Raw genomic sequence first — 17,750 nt, 5'->3', positions numbered from 1 at the left:
AGCTGAGATCCTCACAGCCCCAGAGCCTCTGTCGGGTAATAACTAGAATTCATCTTTCATCTGCCCCACCAGTGGACATAAAATCCCTACCATTTACTTGATTTTGGAATGGCACCTGAGATCCTCATTGCTGTCACCACCCCTGATTTGAGGGTAAACTTCTCCTAACAGCACTGACTGCTTTCTCCGAGCTGACATTGAAAGCAGATCTTACAGTGTTTTCAGTTTCCACTGCACGCTCTGAGTGAGGGCTTGGCAAGGCTCTCCAGCCGCCAGCCAGGCGGTGCCTCTGCTCCCCATCAAAGCTTCCCTTTCCTTCCCAGTGCTGTGCCTTCTGATGGCGGAGTCCCCTCGCCCCACCAAGCACATTGGCATCCTTTTAAATTGCCCCATAACTACCATGGGCAGAGGCTGAATCATGCTTCCAGACCCAGGCAACTCCCTAAAGAAAAGATGGGTGTTCCACGGCCATTGTTAGCTTAATTAATGGACTCTGTGTTGTAATTTATTATCAAGCAGCAATTAAACAGAGATAAAAGAGGCACCGCGGAGGATAATTTCCTGTCTTGCAGCATGTGTTTATCAACAAGATGGAAGGAGTTCCTGGCCACTCAGAGCTGCCTGCTTGCGCTAAAGTGTCTGTGACAAGTTCATTAAGAGTCTTGTTTTTGTCTGATTAATAATTTGAATTAGGCAAAGATCTATTTTTTTTCTTGGGCCTAAGTTGTTTTTAGATTTTTTTTTTAAAACAAAATGTGTGTGTGTGTGTGTGTGTGTGTGTGTGTGTGTACATGTGTTGGTGACTGTGCATGCAAGTACCCCCAGAGATCAGAAGAGCACCTCAGGTCCCCTAGACCTGAAGTTACAGGTGATTGTGAGCTGTCTGATGTGGGTGCTGGGGACCAAGTGTGTGGGAGACATTTCAGATTCGAGTCATAGCAGTAGCCTACAGATCCCAGCCTTATGCCATGACTGAGCTAATGTCCAGCGTAGCCACAGGACAACCCAACAGAAGGACTAATTGACCATGAATTTGACTTTGTTTGCATCCTTCACGGTGTGTATGTCTGTGTGTGTGTGTCTGTGTGTGTGTTGCCTGTGGCTGCCATAGGTTAACTCTGGTGTCATTTCTCAGATGCTGTTCACCTTATTTTTGAGACAGGGTCTGTAACTGGCCCCGCCCGGATCTTGCTGGTAGGCTAGGCTACCTGTATATTGAGACCTGGGGATCCTCCTGGGGGTCCTTCTATCCCCACTTCCCCAACACTGGGATTCCAGGTATGCACCATCATACCTGGATACATATATATATATATATATATATATGTACATATACACGGTGTATATACATATACACACGTATATACATAGCAAGTCACTTAACAGCCAGAATTAACGCCCTCACTTATTTTTACATTGTGTGTGTGTGTGTGTGTGTGTGTCTGTGTGTCTGTGTGTCTGTGTATACACATGCACTCAGACACAGGGGTCAGGAGCACAACCTATAGGAACCTTTCTCTCTTCCATGTGGATTTCATGAATTGAACTCAAGTCCCAAGGCTTGGCAGCAAACACCTTCATCAGTTGAGTCCTCCTTCCAGCCCCTTAATCTGACTGAGTTGATGATAGAAATTCATCATGCTCAGGGCCAGGTACACCGCTGTCTCCTTTGCCTGTCCTCTCTGTTGGTGTGTATTCTTCTCTCTCTCTTCTCTTCTGAGACACTCACCGTCCTTCTCTCAGTTAATCTATCACCAGAACGGCACATGAGAACTGTTTTTTGCCGCCTAATTAAATGTAATCTGATCTTGGACTCCTTCTCCAATGGCTTCATCTTTGAAGCCATGTATCTTATAAACGCCTTGTCATTGTGATGCATTGTGCCAATAAGGTACTCACACCCCGATGAAATGACATGGCCCAGTGAGCAATTAGCTTAGGGAAAGCAGAAGCAGATGTGAGTGACAGGCAGGAGGCTGCCATCCAAATGCAATCCTGTGAGCGCTGAGGGGAGGAGACAGAGCCATGGAGAGCATGACGAGGGGAGCTCCCAAGAAAAGATGATTCTGACCAGATATTAGCCTTGGGATTCTAGGGATATGCCTCTACTATCTTGTAGATGTCCCTTTTACCTAGGATGTGACCACTCTATGCTTGCTTCATATTTAAAGATTTATTTTAATTTTTATTATGTATATGCACGTGGATCTATGCATGCGAGTGCAGATGCCTTTGGAGGCCAGAAGAGGGCGTTAGATTCCCCTGAAGCAGACTGGCAGTTGTGAGCCACCTGACATGAGTTCTGGGGAGCAAGCTCAGATCCTCAGGTCTTCTACAAGAACAAGAACCATATTCCCAGCCCTGTTCTATTATTATTATTACTATTATTATTGTTATTATTTTACATTCCAGCCACTGCACACCCCCTTCTCCCCTCCCACAGTTCCTCATCCCAATACTCCTCTTCCTTGTCTCCAAGATGGTGCACCCCCCAGGCCCCCCCCTTCCTTGGGGCCTCAAGTCTCTTCAGGATTAGGTGCATCTTCTCCCACTGAGGCCAGACCAGTCGGTCCTCTGCTACATATGTGCGTAGGGGCCATGTGCGTGGGAGGTCACTTCTCCGTACTCTCCAGCCTGTGTATGCTTCTGGTTGGTCTCTAGGAGCTCCCTGGGGTCTGGGTTAGTTGAGACTTCTGCTCTTCCTATGGGGTCACCCTTCCCTTCAGCTTCTTTAATCCTTCCCCTAATTCAACCATAGGGTTCAGCCCAATGGTTGGATGTAAGTATCTGTGTGTCTCAGTCAGCTTGAGCTTCATTTTTTAATCAAGTCATCTCTGTTTTTATATAATTGCACCTTGAAAATTTTTTTAAATAAAATTTAGTTGTGTGTGCGTGTGTGTGTGTGTGTGTGTTATTTGTATTCCTGTGTATAAAGGAACACTTATGAGTGGAGGGTGTGTGGGCATGTGTGTGGATGCAGGTGGAGGTCAGGGATCAACCTTAAGTGTTGTCTGTCCTGTGTTTTGGGGAGTGGGGTTACTCACTGGCCTGGAACACCCTAACTAGGCTAGGATGACTGGACAGTGAGCCCCAGGGATCCGCCTAACCCTGCCTCCCAGCTCTGAGATTCCAAGTGTATACCACCATGACTGGCTTTTGTACGTGGATTCTGGGAATCAACTCAGGTCTTTGTGCTTACAAAGCCAGGAAATTACCAATGGAACCACCTCCTCAGCTCCAAAAAGCATCCTTTACGATATATAATGCAATGTTTTTGTTTTTAAACAGGGTCACTATGTTGCCCAGGCTGCCCTTAAACTCCTGAGCTCAAAGATTAGTTCCCTTTCTGGTTACTGTAACTGAATGGCAAACAGAAGTAACTCAAAGAAGGAAAGTAGGTTCAGGGTTCCGGGTCCTGGAGGCCTAGAAGGCATGGCAGTGGGGAGAGTGGCTTTCAGCTGTGCCGTTGTAGTGAGGTGTGTGGGATGTCTGCTTCTATCACAGCAGCAGACAGGAAAAATCACGTGGGTCTTGGGGATCAAACCCAGATCATCTGGCTTGGCACCGTGGGCTCCCACCCATGGAGCCAGTTAGCTCTCCTATGCAATATTTTAAAATATTTATCTTTGTATTTTATGCATAGAAGTGCTCTGCCTCAATTAGGCCTGCATGCCACAAGAGTGCATCGGATCCCATTACACATGTTTGTAAGCCACCACATGGGAGCTGGGAACCAAACTGGAGACTTCTGGAAGAGCAACAATTGCTCTTAACTGCTAAGCCATTGATCCAGCCTCCTTTATTCACTATCTTAAAAGTCCTCCACCTACCTGGCTACACATAGCCATTAAGAGCTCGTTTGTGTGAGTGATGCTTGGGCCTTTGACTGCTGTTCATTACTTTGGGAGCTCTGACTCCTGGGTCCAAGTGCCTTAGTGAGAATCTCTTATCCATCTTTCACAGAGACCCCGGTGAAAGGCAAGGTTATACTCTTGGGGCGTGCAGACAGTCTGGACTTCATGCTCTTTTTTTGGTCTATGGTTCACCATCTCTTCCCTACCTACTTCCAATCCCCAATTCCAATCTTCAGTTTACCTTTTCTTTTGACATTAGGCCTCACCAAGTTGCCCAGGCTATAGCCTTGAAATCATTCATTATGCCCTTAGCTTATCTTATACTTGCTATCTACCTGCCTCGGACTCCTGAGTTCGTAGGACCCCAGGCCTGGGTCACCAAGCCCATACAGGTGCAAGGATAATTTTCAAAGACTTTCCTCATTTGAAATTGAAAGGATCTCGTATGAGGCTATGCCAGTGCCTGGCAAATACAGAAGTGGATGCTCACAGTCATCTATAAGATGGAACATAGGGCCCCCAATGGAGAAGCTAGAGAAAGCACCCAAGGAGCTGAAGGGATCTGCAACCCTATAAGTGGAACAACAATGTGAACTAACCAGTACCCCCAGAGCTTGTGTCTCTAGCTGGCCATCCCTAGTCGGCCATCACTGGGAAGAGAGACCCCTTGGTATTACAAACTTTATATGCCCCAGTACAGGGGAATGCCAGGGCCAAGAAGTGAAAGTGGGTGGGTAGGGGAGCAGGGCGGCGGGGGGGGGGGGAGGGTATAGAGAACTTTCAGGATAGCATTTGAAATGTATATAAAGAAAATATCTAATAATAATAAAAAAAAAGAAATTGAAAGGATCGAGTTCACAGTAAGCCAGGGTGGGTCCTAAAATGGTTGATGCTACTCATTGGAGCCAATGGGTTCCCACCAGAGGAAGACAAAGAAAGAGGAGGGTAGCAGCCACCTGTAATCCCAGCACTCTGGACACAATGACAGAGATCCCCGAGGACAAAGGTGACTAGCTCAACTAACCAAATCAGTAAGCTCTGGGTTCAAGTCGGAGACCCTGCTTCGTAAACGAAGTGGAAAGCAACTGAAGCTGACTCCCGATGTTAATCTCTGGTCTCTATATACATGTACACAATAGATGCGCGAGTGCACACACACACACACACACACACACACACACACAAACACGAATACACCCATACACATGAAAAATGAAAACCAGAGACACACAGTGGGTTTGAAGAAGTAAAAATAGAGATGAAGAAGAAAGGAAGCTCATAGGAGCAGACTAGGGACTCTAACATCTATGAAGATAATAAAATAAAAAAATGTAAGCTACATTAAAATGAAAAGGTCTGGTGAAACAGAAACAAGGTTCTGGTTCTCCAATGGTGTGTACACTGTTGTTTTTTATGCTAATTCCATATGTAAATGGTGGTCAGTGTAGAAGGTTCCTATGCACTGCTAGCCTGCCACTTCCTTTGCCTGGCTGGCTTCCTGTAACCACGGGCTTTTCTACCCAGCATCTTTGTTCCCTGAAATAACAACTCTGAGATATATGAATAAGTGTCTGGGCCAATAGCTTTGGCTCATTTCTGGTAGCTCGTAACCCCATTATCCCGATTAAACTAATCTAAGTCTTGCCATGTGGTTACTTACCTTTCCTCCGGTTCATGAGTTTGTCTCCATCAACCTTAGGGGTGAATCTCCCCTGCACCTAACTATCCCAGAGTCCCCCACCCCTACCCCTGCTCTCCCGTACATCCCACCTTCTGATCTTGCCTCAGTTTCATTGGCCATAGGCTTTTTATTGACAGGTGACACTTCCACACAGTGCATAAGAGATTCTCTCTGCAGGTTCCCTACATGCACAGAACATCTCAGGACAGGCTAGAGGGATGTCTCAGTGGTCAAGAGTGTCCTTGCTGCTCTCGCAGAGGATCCAAACCCAGTTCCTAGTGCCCATGTCAGGTAATACACAACTGCTTACAACTCCAGCTCCAGGGGAATCCAATGTCCTACTCTGACCTCTGTGGGCACTACACTCAGATGCACATAGACATGCACATAGGTTAAATATAAGTTAGGTGTTCAGAAAAAGGATGGGGCAGGAGAAAAACTTTTCTATATTCAGAGAAGTCACAATCACAAAAAGCCATTCTTATATGTCTCAGTTGAGCATGAAGCTAAGACATCAACTGAAGAAACAGGCTGAAATCAACACACACACACACACACACACACACACACACACACACACACACATCTCCTGAACAGAAGGTACACAAACTCCATTCTTCACTGAGCCTGGCTTTCCATGCTGACTGTGCCTGATTTTAAAGTGACGAGAGAGCCCCTTAATGGTAAAGGCTTTGCGAGCCATGTTTTTATTGGCGATTTAATGGATTTTTCAATGCGTCCCAGAGTCATTTCGCAATTATTGTCAGGTTTTTGTTTATCTGGCTGTAACCTGAATATTTCAATTCTCCCTCAAGGCTGTTAAATCTGGGTTAATAGTCGTGAGTCTCTCTTAGATCATCTCAACTAGAAAATGCTTTTCTCTTCTAAATGAGAATTAATGGTATTCGGTGGGCAGAGGTTTTATGTTTCCTCGTGCACTTGGGTTGTAGATAATAGGGTTCATTTCTTCTCTTGGACCCAGCAGGCAAATCTAGAGTGACCCTACCCCATTTAAAGGTATTTAGCCATCGCTGGCTCTTTATAATACACTTTTCTTGATCCCCGTGGCTTTCAAAAATGTGTGAGATGCTGTTAGCCTAAAAACCACCAGGGCTGGGGAGATGATGTGGTCAATAAGTGCTCGGCAGGCAGGGATGAGGGCTCAGAACACATGCAAAAAGAAAGGTATGGTGGTTCACCTCTGAGTCAGCACTGTCAAGGTGGAGACAGGGAGATTCCCCGGGGCTCCTTGGCCAGTCAACCTTGCCTCTTTAATGACTTCTGGGAAACTGAGAATCCAATCTCAAAATGTAAGGTGCAAGGCCCCTGAAGAATGACACCCAGTTGGCATGTGCCCCCCCCCACACACACACATGCCCACACGCCTGCACACGCGCACACGCATGTGCACCTACACACAAATGTGCACCCACATGTGCACACGCGCACACAGACCATATCTGCTTTATGTTTGTGGCTTGACTAGAAAAATGAACAAGCATAGAAAGGGAGAGAGAATGGCTTACAGTGTCTGCCAAATGAAGAAAGGGAAGCCGAGACCAGAGGAATTGAGTAAAGGTGTGTAGAGGCAGATTTCAGTGAGTTAGCAGAGACCATCTAAACCAAATGGAAATAAAGGCATCCAGGGCCCAGGCCAGGGGCAGGAGACTGTGGGATGGTGGTTATGGGAGAGATGCTGTTCCAAGAGTCTCAGAAGATGACTCTAAAGCTGGTGGAAACTCAGGCACATGTGGGATGTGAGGCTGCCTTGGGTGTGGTCAGCAAGCACCTAGCCTTCAGAAAGCAATCGCTAAGAATCACGCAGAGCCCATAGTTTAGTGTGACCATGAAATCTCAGGTGGCTGACTTTGGTCAGAGAAGTGTCTGAATGACAACTCTGCACAAATGATAAAGATTTAGACAGAGGGATGCTGAGAGAGAGAGCGAGAGGGAGGGAGGGAGGAACAGAGAGCGAGAGAGGGGGAGAGGGAGAGCGAGAGAGAACAAATATGAATATGAATCACCATTACGCCAAACCTGAAAACCTAAGTTAGTTCCTGGGACCCACAAAGTGGAAGAAGGGAACGAATACCCTCAAGTTGACCTCTGACTTCTATTCTTGCCCCCCCCGACACACACACACAATTAAATGCAATGTTAGATAAATAAACAACAAGAACAATACTATCTGTGACAGCATCAAGAAAGTTAAAATACTTGGGAATAATTTCAACCAAAGGCATACATTGCCTGTCCACTGAAAAGTATGAAACATCATAGAAAGGCATTCCAGACTGGGAACAGGGGAATTTGGTGGGCATGGAATAAACTGAACACTCCCCTGGCACAGTAAAATACTGTCATAATTCTAATGTGTGTGTGTGTGTGTGTGTGTGTGTGTGTGTGTGTGTGTGCTTTCTAGAATTGATTTGAATACACAGGAGATGCAGCATATGTCAAAGAATGTTGACTGCAAGGAATTAAACTGAAAACATACTCCAGTTCTAAAACCCATTCCACAGCTACAGTAATCCCATTCTGTATGGGGCAGGGAGGTGGGCCAGAGAGTTAAGGAGCTCACTGTGCAAATGTGATGTCCAGAGTTCTGATCCCCACATACATGCCATATGGGCATGGTGACACCTTTGTAATTCCAGCCTCAGGTGTCATTAAGGCAGGCATGCTATCAAGATTAGCTACATCTAACTTTGACTGACAGACCCTGTCTCAGTGATTAAGATGAACTGCAATCAAGAAAGAATCCTAGTATTGACATCAGTCCTCCACTTGTGGGTAGATGCCTGCAAGCACATTTTACACAAGCAAAACATTTACACACACACACACACACAGAGGGGCAGGGGGCTGTATTACACACACACATAAGGGAGGGGCTGTACAATATGACAATGGAAGGAAAGGACCCAGAGATCAGTGGAATAGCATTAAAAAGCCCCTAAATAATTTGTCACATTCACAGCCAACTGATTTCTGACAAGGGTGACATGAGAGTCTTTTCAACAAATGATGCTGAGACAACTAGATACCTACATGAAAAAGGATGGATTCGGACACGTCCCTTAGATCATCTAGAAAAAGAGCTCAAAATGGATCAAAGACACAACTAAATATAAGAGCAAAAACCATGAAAGTCAGAAAACACAGGGGGTGGGGGATGCTCCTGACCTTGGCGCTGGCAATGATGGTTTCTCAGATACATCAAAAGTGCCAACAAACGAAGAGAAAAACCAGATCATTATCAAAATTAAAGATGCTTTGTGCTTCAAAGGACACTGTCAATGCCGTGAAACACTCACAGGATAGAGCAAAGTATACGGCCACCATCTGAGAAGGGTCCAGTGTCCATATGTGTAAGGAATTTTTCACATCTCACAGAAGAAAGGGAGAGGGGAGAAGGAGTGAGAAACCAAGAAAAATGGAGGGGAGGAAGAGAGAGAGGGAGGGAGGGGAGGGGAAAGAGAAGGAAGGAACGAGAGAGAGACAGGAGACCCTGTAAAAAGGTTCAGTGGATAAAGGTGCTTGCTCTCAAGTCAGCTTAATTCTGTTCAATCCCATTTCTCACATTTGGTAGGAAAGAACTTACGCCTGCAAGTTGTCCTTTGACCTTTATTGCCCTGTGCATGCATGCATGCATGTGCGTGTGTGTGTGTGCGCACACACACACACACACAGAGAGAGAGAGAGAGAGAGAGAGAGAGAGAGAGAGAGAGAGAGAGGAGAGGAGAGATCAACTCACTTTTTAAAACAGGCAAAGGTCCTAAGTGAATGTGTCCCCTAAAGAAAACATTTGCCAGGCGGAGGTAGTGCGCGCCTTTGATCCCAACACTTGGGAGGCAGAGGCAGGTGGATTTCTGAGTTCGAGGCCAGCCTGGTCTACAGAGTGAGTTCCAGGACAGACAGGGCTACACAGAGAAACCCTGTCTCAAAAAACAAAACAAACAAACAAACAAACAAACAAAAAGAAGAAAACATTCAATATGCTCTTTAACACCATTATCAGAGAAATGCACATCAAAACCACAATGGCCAATTCTCACTCTCTAGGATAGCTAAAATAAAAATCAGAGCAAGCAATCACAAGGTTTGGCCAGAATTCAGGAACTTTGTATGCCAGTTTCTTACAGCAAGTGTAAACTGGTGCAGTTGCTTTGGAAGACGATTTGACAGTTACTGAGGGAGTCACACACAGAGGTACCATAGGACTGCAAATGAGCCGTTCCAACAGGAGGTATGCACTGGAAAAAAAGGGGGAAGCTCTATGGCTTGTGTCCTACTGGGGAGACGTGAGCAGACTCTATACTCACCCCAGGTAAGGCTCTGACAGCAGATCGAAGAAACACTTGCATCCAAGCTTGGCTCAGTGAAGCAATGAGGCTTTGGGGGTTACTGACAGTTGCAGGGGTGTGGATACTTGCAGGAGCAAGGCTGATGCACACTCGGCTGCTTCTGTAATGATGCATGAAATCTCCCTGCACAACTTACAGGCAGCTCAGCTGGTCAGAGTCGTCTTTCTACATCATCTGTCACTCTTCATATGATTCCCCTACTCATTAGGAAATCTCGTATGTTTCAGGAACTTCCTGGGACTTTTGGTTTTACTTCCTGCATCTTAAGGAGCCTCTCCTTGAGGGAAAGAATGTTTTAAATTTGGAGGAAATTGTTACACAACATACACACACACACAGGCACACACACACACAAAGGCACACACACACACACACACACACAATGACTTTCCATGGCAGTGTGATTCACAATGCTCCAAAGTAGAAACATGGAAACAACCCATACCCTACTATGTGGAAAATGAAGCCAAAGAAATGTTGTTTAATCGCACCAGAGAAAAGAGGAACCAAAGCGCATGAACCCACATGCATCCAAAACCAAAAGAGGAGATAAGTAGCAGCTGGGACAATTAGAGAAGACAGGGAGGAAGAGACTGAATCACAGAGAAGGCGTGGCTTGGAAAGTTGAAGCCAGAACACTCTGGAGGTGGGCAGATGAGTATCCTGTCTGAGCAAGGGAATATCTGGACCAATGCCTTGAAGGCAGGAGACCAGAACATGAGGAATGTGGAGAAGAAATTACAGTTGGCAGACTTCACCAAGCTAGCTCCTGACCCAGACCCAGAACAAAATGGGAGCAGGCCCTGGGTTCACTACTCTGCTATCTTGCAACAGAAGAGTGGGCATGAGATCTGTTGGTTCGATGGCATCAGTTACTTTCCTCATCTCTGTCACAGACATACCAGACATTAAGACCTTAACAGAAGAGGATCTGCTCTGACTCTGGGTTTCAGGGCCCTGGGCTACCATTATGGGGCAAGCATAGAGAAGAACTCACTTCCTAGCAGAGGGCATGTGTGAAGGCTCTCTACCTCATGACTGACTCTGACCAAGCATGAGATAAGAAACAGCCAGCGATATCAGAGCTGCAAAGATGTCCCCCACTGACCTACTTGAAAGGGACAGTATCAGCACAAGACACCCCGAGACTAAGTTTTCAACACAAAGGAAATTTGCTTGTCCAGAGGGACAAAGGGTAGGGTATAAGAAACAAGACAAGAGATAGACGATGGGGGAGAAGAGAAAGGGGGCAAGGGAGAAGTGAACAGGATATTTGCTGGGAGGGACAAAAGACTGCCCCTGGATAGAGAGGAGACAGACCTGCTCCTTAGGCAAATGGCGGTTTATAAAAGTAAATAGGGAATCCCCATGTTAGGGTGAGGGACTTAATTTTGATTGGACAGGTTAATTAAGAGTAGCCAAAAGGGAGCTTTTGATTGCTGGATGTTAATACTTTGAAAGTTGGGCCTTGGTGGTCAGCCTCAGGAGGAGGAAGGTAGCCAAATAAAGGAATAGACTCTAGTGGCAAACTTTAAGAATATAATCTAGGGGGCTGGAGAGATGGCTCAGTGGTTGGGAGCACTGACTGCTCTTTCAGAGGTCCTGAGTTCAATTCCCAGCAACCACATGGTGTCTCACAACCATCTATAGGGGATCTGATGTCCTCTTCAGAGGTATCTATAGACAGCAACAGTGTACACACACACACACACACACACACACACACACACACACACACATCTAATGGTTTTTAGCAAGGGGAATGCTTGCCAGAGTCATGTTTGCTATGCTTGGGCCTGCTAGAGACCCTTCACTACTTGCTTCCTCTCACAATGTCCTACCTCCTAAAGGTTGATAGCCTCCAAAAATGGTGTCACCAATGGGAGACCAAAAAAGTAAAATGTGAGCCTGTGAGAATCATTTCACTCAATCCACAGCATCCATCATCTTTCATATCACAGGAACCTTCACAAAAGAATCTGGGTACCAGCCCATGAACCCAGCAGAATTTCTTTATATAGATGTGAAACTCCCACCAAGAGCTCATCTGTCCTACTTAGCTGCTGTGGTGGTTTGAATAGGAATGGCCCTCACAGACTCATATGTCTAAAGGCTTGGCTCATGGAGAGTGGCACTATTAAGAGGTATGGCCTTGTTGGAGAAAGTGTGTCACCACGGTGGAGGTGGACTTTGAAGTCTTCTATGCTCAAGCTAGGCCTAGGGTTGTATACAGTCTCCTGCTGCATGCAGATCAAGATGTAGAACTCTCAGGTCCTTCTCTAGCAATATGTCTGCCTGCATGCCTCCATGCTTCCCACCATGACAATAATGTAAGCCAGCCCCACTTAAACATTTTCCTTTGTAAGAGGTGCCATGATCATTGTGTCTCTTCATGGCAATAAAACCCTAAGACAGCTGTCAACTTGACACAGCCTAGAGTCACCTGAGAATGAAGTCTCAACTGAGAAATAGACCATATTACATTGGCTGGTAGATATGGCTGTGGGGGACTGTTAATGAATGCAGAAGAGACAAGCCGACTGTGGGCAACACCATTCCCTAGGCAGATGGCCCTGAGCTGTATGAGAAAGCTAGCTGACCATGAACCTCTGAGCAATCCAGTATTCAGCACTTCTCCATGGTTCCTCCTTCAAGTTCTTGCTTGTGTCCCTCCCCGACTTTCCTGTCCCAATGGGCTGTTCCCTCAAGTGTAGGATGAAATAACTTCTGTCTTCCTCTAAGTTGCTTTTGATCTGGTTTTAAAATCACAGCAACAGAAATAAAAGTAGAACACTACCCCTCCTTACCTGCCCACACGCTGGTGCCAACATAGTTTGGACTGGTATCTGATTTTTGCTGGTTTTAGTATAGAGGGCTTCATGGTTTTCATGCCCCAACAGGCCTCAGAACAGAACCTCTAACTCCAAGCAGCATTAAGCTCTGCTCTTTAAACATCTGGGTCACAGATATGCTCAGTTAATTAATGTTCTTAGCGCCGCTCATTTGCCTGCTGGATAATAGATTGATTCATAATTTCAATAAGCAGCTGTGTATATCTTTCCCTGGAACATAAAAGCAGCCTGCTGTCATTCATCAATTTGCATTTGGGTGAATTGAATCACTCAAGGCAGCGTTGTTTAGGGAGGGGAAGTCGGGGGGCTTCTGGGTTTCTTACCATTTTACCTCAAACAATTACTCTGATTTGGAACTAATTTGTGTATGGAGCACACATTCATGGCGTCTCTCAAGGACACTTAATAAGCTCACTATCACTTTTTCAAGGGGAGCAGGAAGGCTCCCTTTGGGAGATCAGAGAGAGCCAAGGGTTTCTGAGTAGCTTTCGCCAAGAGATGAGAAGCCCTCCAGAAAAATCTTATCACCAGAGGAGTCACTGCTGTGTCTCAGCAGTCTCCTCATGCAGTGGTTCCTTTGCCCATGCTGTGACAAAAATCACCCCACACAAAGCTCAAGGAGGAAAGGGCTTGCTGGGGCTCACAGCCTTAGGTAGAGTCATGGCGGCAAAGGTTCCGTGGCATAATGGCAGCTGGTTATGTGGACTCCGTGGCCAAGAAGCAGAGAGAAATGAGAGCTGGTGTTCAGTCCACTCTCCTTTTTAATGAGTCCAGAATCCTAGGCTGAGAATGGTGCCACCCACATTCCGGGATGGTCTTTTCACATCAGTTAACTCCCAGGAAAAAACCCTAATGGGCATGTCCAGAGGTTTGTGTCGTAGATGATTCAAGACCCCGTCAACTCGGTGATTGAAAGCAGTCACTGTATTCTGCTATTTTCTTGGTTGATTCCTAATCAGAACTTCCCAGGCTTTCTGGAAGATTCGGGGATTTTTTTAACAAGTCTACAGACACACCTCTTCTTTCTGTTTAGCTGCTTGAGTCACGGAAGCCTGACATCTGTGTACCTGTTATGTGCCAGCAAGCCAGCTAGATGTCTCCATGCCTCAGTTTCTTCACCTATAGAGTGGGAGCCCAACCCCTCCACATGGGATCCTTTTTAGGGAACATTTCATAGCTAAACCATAGTATGAGCCCAGACCATGAAACCATTTAGCTGACCCCTACAATCATTAGCAATAATAAGTGTACATTTTGTTATGCAGCACGCAGCACTTACTATTACAGAGATGCTGTTCCTGGGATGGACTCTGTCTTGAGAAAGATGTCAAGCCACACTATCTCTGTATCAATTAGCTAGTACTGCATAGCAATGATAGAATCTATTATCACTTGGTTATAAAATTACATTATTTATTTCTTATATAGTACTTATAACATAAAGTATACCTTAAATATATAACTAATATAACTAGTTGCCCAGACGGTTCTATTATCTGTACCAGTACCATGGCTTAGATAAGTAGTGTCCCCTGAAAATGAGTGTATGTTGAAAGCTTCGAGCTCTAACCTATGTTGAAAGGTGACTGGATAATGAGGGCTCTAGCCTAATCAACTGATCTATTGATGGAACCACAGGTTCATGCCATTGTAGGGAAGTGGTTTGAATTAGGATATAATCTTAGGTAGAGTGTCATTGCTGTGAAAGAAGGACACACGGCCAAAGTAACTCTTACAAGGAACAACATTTAGTTGGGGCTGGCTTACAGTTTCAGAGCTTCAGTCCATTATCATCATGGCGGGAAGCATGGCAGCGTGTAGGCAGACATGGTGCTGGAGACAGAGCTGAGAATTCTGCATCTTGATCCGAAGATAGCAGAAGGAGACTGTACCACACTGGATATAGCTTGACCTTATATATGAGACCTCAAAGCCCACCTCCTTAGTGACACACTTATTCCAACAAGGTCACATGTCCTAATATTACTACTCCCTAGGGGCCAAGCATACACATACACACACTATGAGGGCCATTGCTATTCAAATCACCACAGACTTGTGACTGTAAGATCATTTTCCTAGTCACCTCTTTCCTTCTTGGCTCGCTTGGAGATCATGAGGTAAGAGGTCTCCTCACTGGTGACAAACAACTAGTGTGGCTGCTGGCTTTGTCTGGATTCATTAGGCACCTTTTGTAAGTTCAAGGCCTGGCTGAGCTAGGGAGAGAGTTCAAGGACAGCTTAGAGAGATCCTGCATCCAAGTCAAAACCTGAAAAGAGGGCAGACAGCATAGCTCAATAGTGGAGTGTTTGCCTCGCATGTGTGAGACCCTGGATTCAATCTCCAGTACCAGGAAGGAAGGTGATAAAGGAAGGAGACTGGGGTCAGGGGGGAGGGGAATGGAAGGAAAGGAACAAGGGATGAAGGGAGGGAGGAAGCAAGGAAGGGAAGAAGGAAAAGAGAGAAAGAAAGAAAGAAAAAAGAAAGGAAGGAAGGAAAGAAGGAAAGAAAGGGAAAGGAAAGAGGAAAGGAAGGAGAGTAGGAAGACAGGAAGGAGGAAGAAATGGAAGAATAGAAGACATAGTGGAGGAATAATGGAGAGAGGTTGGGGGAGGGAACAGGAGGGAAATAAGAGGAGGAGGAGAAGGGAGTTGTGACATGGTGTATCTATGTCCAGGCCCAGCTAGCCCAGTGTTTTTCTAGAGCAGGCTGTCCTATGCATCAGACACTTGGAGACAGCTATGGAACCAACAGAAAGCTGAGGTAGGGCCAGGGACCTGAGCCACGGGGCCTTGTGGCCTCACTCTCTCCTCTCTTGCCACTCTCCCTCTCTACAGCTCGCCCGCTACACCAAGGAAGGCTTCCTGCACTTAGGTGCTCTGGGGACCACCACTCTCCTCCCTGATACCCGCTGCCTGGTGGATAACTCCAAGAGTCGGTTGCCGCAGCTCCTGGATTGTGACAAGGTCAAGAGCAGCTTGTACAAGCGTTGGAACTTCATCCAGGTGAGCTCTCAGGGGACAGGGCTGGGGAAGGAGCAAGTGCAGATGCTACTGGTCACAAGATGGCCACAGGAGGGCCGCAGGATGGTTGGTTGGTGTCCTTAAGACTCCCCTACAGTGCCAATGGGGAGCCAGGTCTCCCAGCCCTAAGCCAAGATCATGGACTCAATAATAGGAAGACTGGAGGAAGGATTTCAGAGACGTAGTCTGCCTGATTCCATTGCCAGTGTTGGGGCTGCTTAGGATAAGTCTGTAGATTCCTGAACACTACTAAGCACTCTTTGCCAGGATGGAGAAGGTCAGATTTCAAATAACCCCAGAAATTTCCATATGTGTACCTACTCCTGTGAATGCAGGTACACACATACATACATGTGGAGGTCAGAAGCAAACCCTCAGACACTAACTACCTTGTTGTGTGCACATGAATGTGGGGCTCATAGGGGCCACAAGGGGGCTTCAGAGCCTCTGGAACTGCAATTACACACTGTGGGAGCTGTGCAATGGGTGGGCTGGGAACTGAACTTAGAACCTCTGGGAAACCAGCAAGTGCTGTTAACAGCTGAGCCATGTCTCTACCTGCTCCATCCAGCTCCTACCTTGAGACAGAGCTCTCACTGGCTTGGAATTTGCCAAACAAGCTAGGCTAGCCAGCCAGTGAGCACCAGGGGTCCTTCTGTTTGCACATTACCATCCCCAGCTTTTTAATATAAGTGCTAGCAATCAAATACTCAGGTCTGCATGTTTAAATGGCAAGCACATGCATGTGTATGTGTGTGCACATGCATGCATGCACACACACACACACGTAGCAGTCAGAGGATAATTTGTGGGACTTAGTTTTCTCTTCCATCATACGGGTCCCATAGAATGGTGCTCAGGTCACCAGGCTTGGCAAGCTACATCACCATCCTGACCCCAGGAGACCTCAATTCTGCCCCAGTCACCACCCCTCAAACTGGGTGACCCCTCTTGGTCCCTTCCAATGTGGGAGCATGTGGGTGGGATTTGTTGTTCCCCCCACGAGAAGCCACAAATACAGGAGCTGTGGCAAAGTTTCTCTATCTGCCTCTCTCCTTGCTTCTTTCATTTCTTTCCTCCCAGAATGGAGCCATCATGAATAAGGGCACAGGGCGCTGCCTAGAGGTGGAGAACCGGGGCCTGGCCGGCATCGACCTAATTCTTCGAAGCTGTACGGGACAGAGATGGGCAATCAAGAATCCCATCAAGTAGATGAACAGAAGGAGGGCACATGGAGCCCAGACCCAGGGCAGGGCCTGGCCATCCTCAGAAGCAGCCACATGGTGGAGAGACAGCAGGCACCCGGAGGATGCTCTGTGGACCTCTCAGGGCTCCTCCAGAGCAGCCCTGGATAAAGATGTTATGTCCCCTCAGGCATTCTGCCTGTGTACTTTGAAGATCTTCCCCTTATTCTCATCTGGGGACCAGGGGCTACAACTTCTGGGTACTAATGGGTGAGGCTGCTCATATCTCTCCACGGTATCATCTCCCACCCCAGCATCAGCAGCTGGGTTCTAGCAGGGTCCCTCTCCTTCCTTCTCTCTCTCTCTCTCTCTCTCTCTCTCTCTCTCTCTCTCTCTCTCTCTCCTCTCCCTCTCTCTCTCTCCCTCTCTTCCTCCCTCTCTTCCTCCCTCTCTTCCTCCCTCCCTCCCTGTCTCCCCCTCTCTCCCTCTCTTCCTCCCTCCCTCTCTCCCTTCTTCCCTCCCTCTCCACTCTTTTCTCTCATCCTTTGCTGCAACTGCTTGTGTAACTCACCCTGGACCTCCAAGACATGGAGGACAATGAGGGCTTTAGCCACATCCTAGCTCCTCCCTCTTGGAGAAGGAAGCAGTAAGACCCCCTAAGACTCCATTTCTCCTTAAGACACTTTGACCCAGAGGCCTGTTTGTATGCCAAGGCAGCAGCCACTCAGACCTTCTCTGCAAGGTGACTTTGAGACAAGAGTTCTGGACTCCTCTGGATTGTTCTCGAGG

General features: G+C 46.7%; 1 protein-coding gene across 1 annotated transcript in view; it reads left to right on the top strand.

Annotated features, from left to right (window-relative positions):
- Galnt17 (polypeptide N-acetylgalactosaminyltransferase 17) overlaps nt 1–17,298 on the top strand; it is a 462,159-nt gene extending 444,861 nt beyond the window's left edge. The window contains exons 10-11 of the mRNA XM_021162564.3: nt 15,592–15,759; nt 16,861–17,298. Coding sequence (XP_021018223.1) covers nt 15,592–15,759; nt 16,861–16,989 — 297 coding nt within the window. The 3' untranslated portion in view covers nt 16,990–17,298. The remainder of the gene's footprint in view (nt 1–15,591; nt 15,760–16,860) is intronic.
- The last annotated feature ends 452 nt before the right edge of the window (nt 17,299–17,750 follow it).

The sequence above is a fragment of the Mus caroli genome, unplaced genomic scaffold (genome assembly GCF_978045245.1).
Source record: "Mus caroli unplaced genomic scaffold, Mus_caroli_1 scaffold_4, whole genome shotgun sequence".
Classification (NCBI taxonomy): domain Eukaryota; kingdom Metazoa; phylum Chordata; class Mammalia; order Rodentia; family Muridae; genus Mus; species Mus caroli.
The sequence above is the reverse complement of the archived record's forward strand: the minus strand, read 5'-3'. Positions and strand labels throughout refer to the sequence as shown.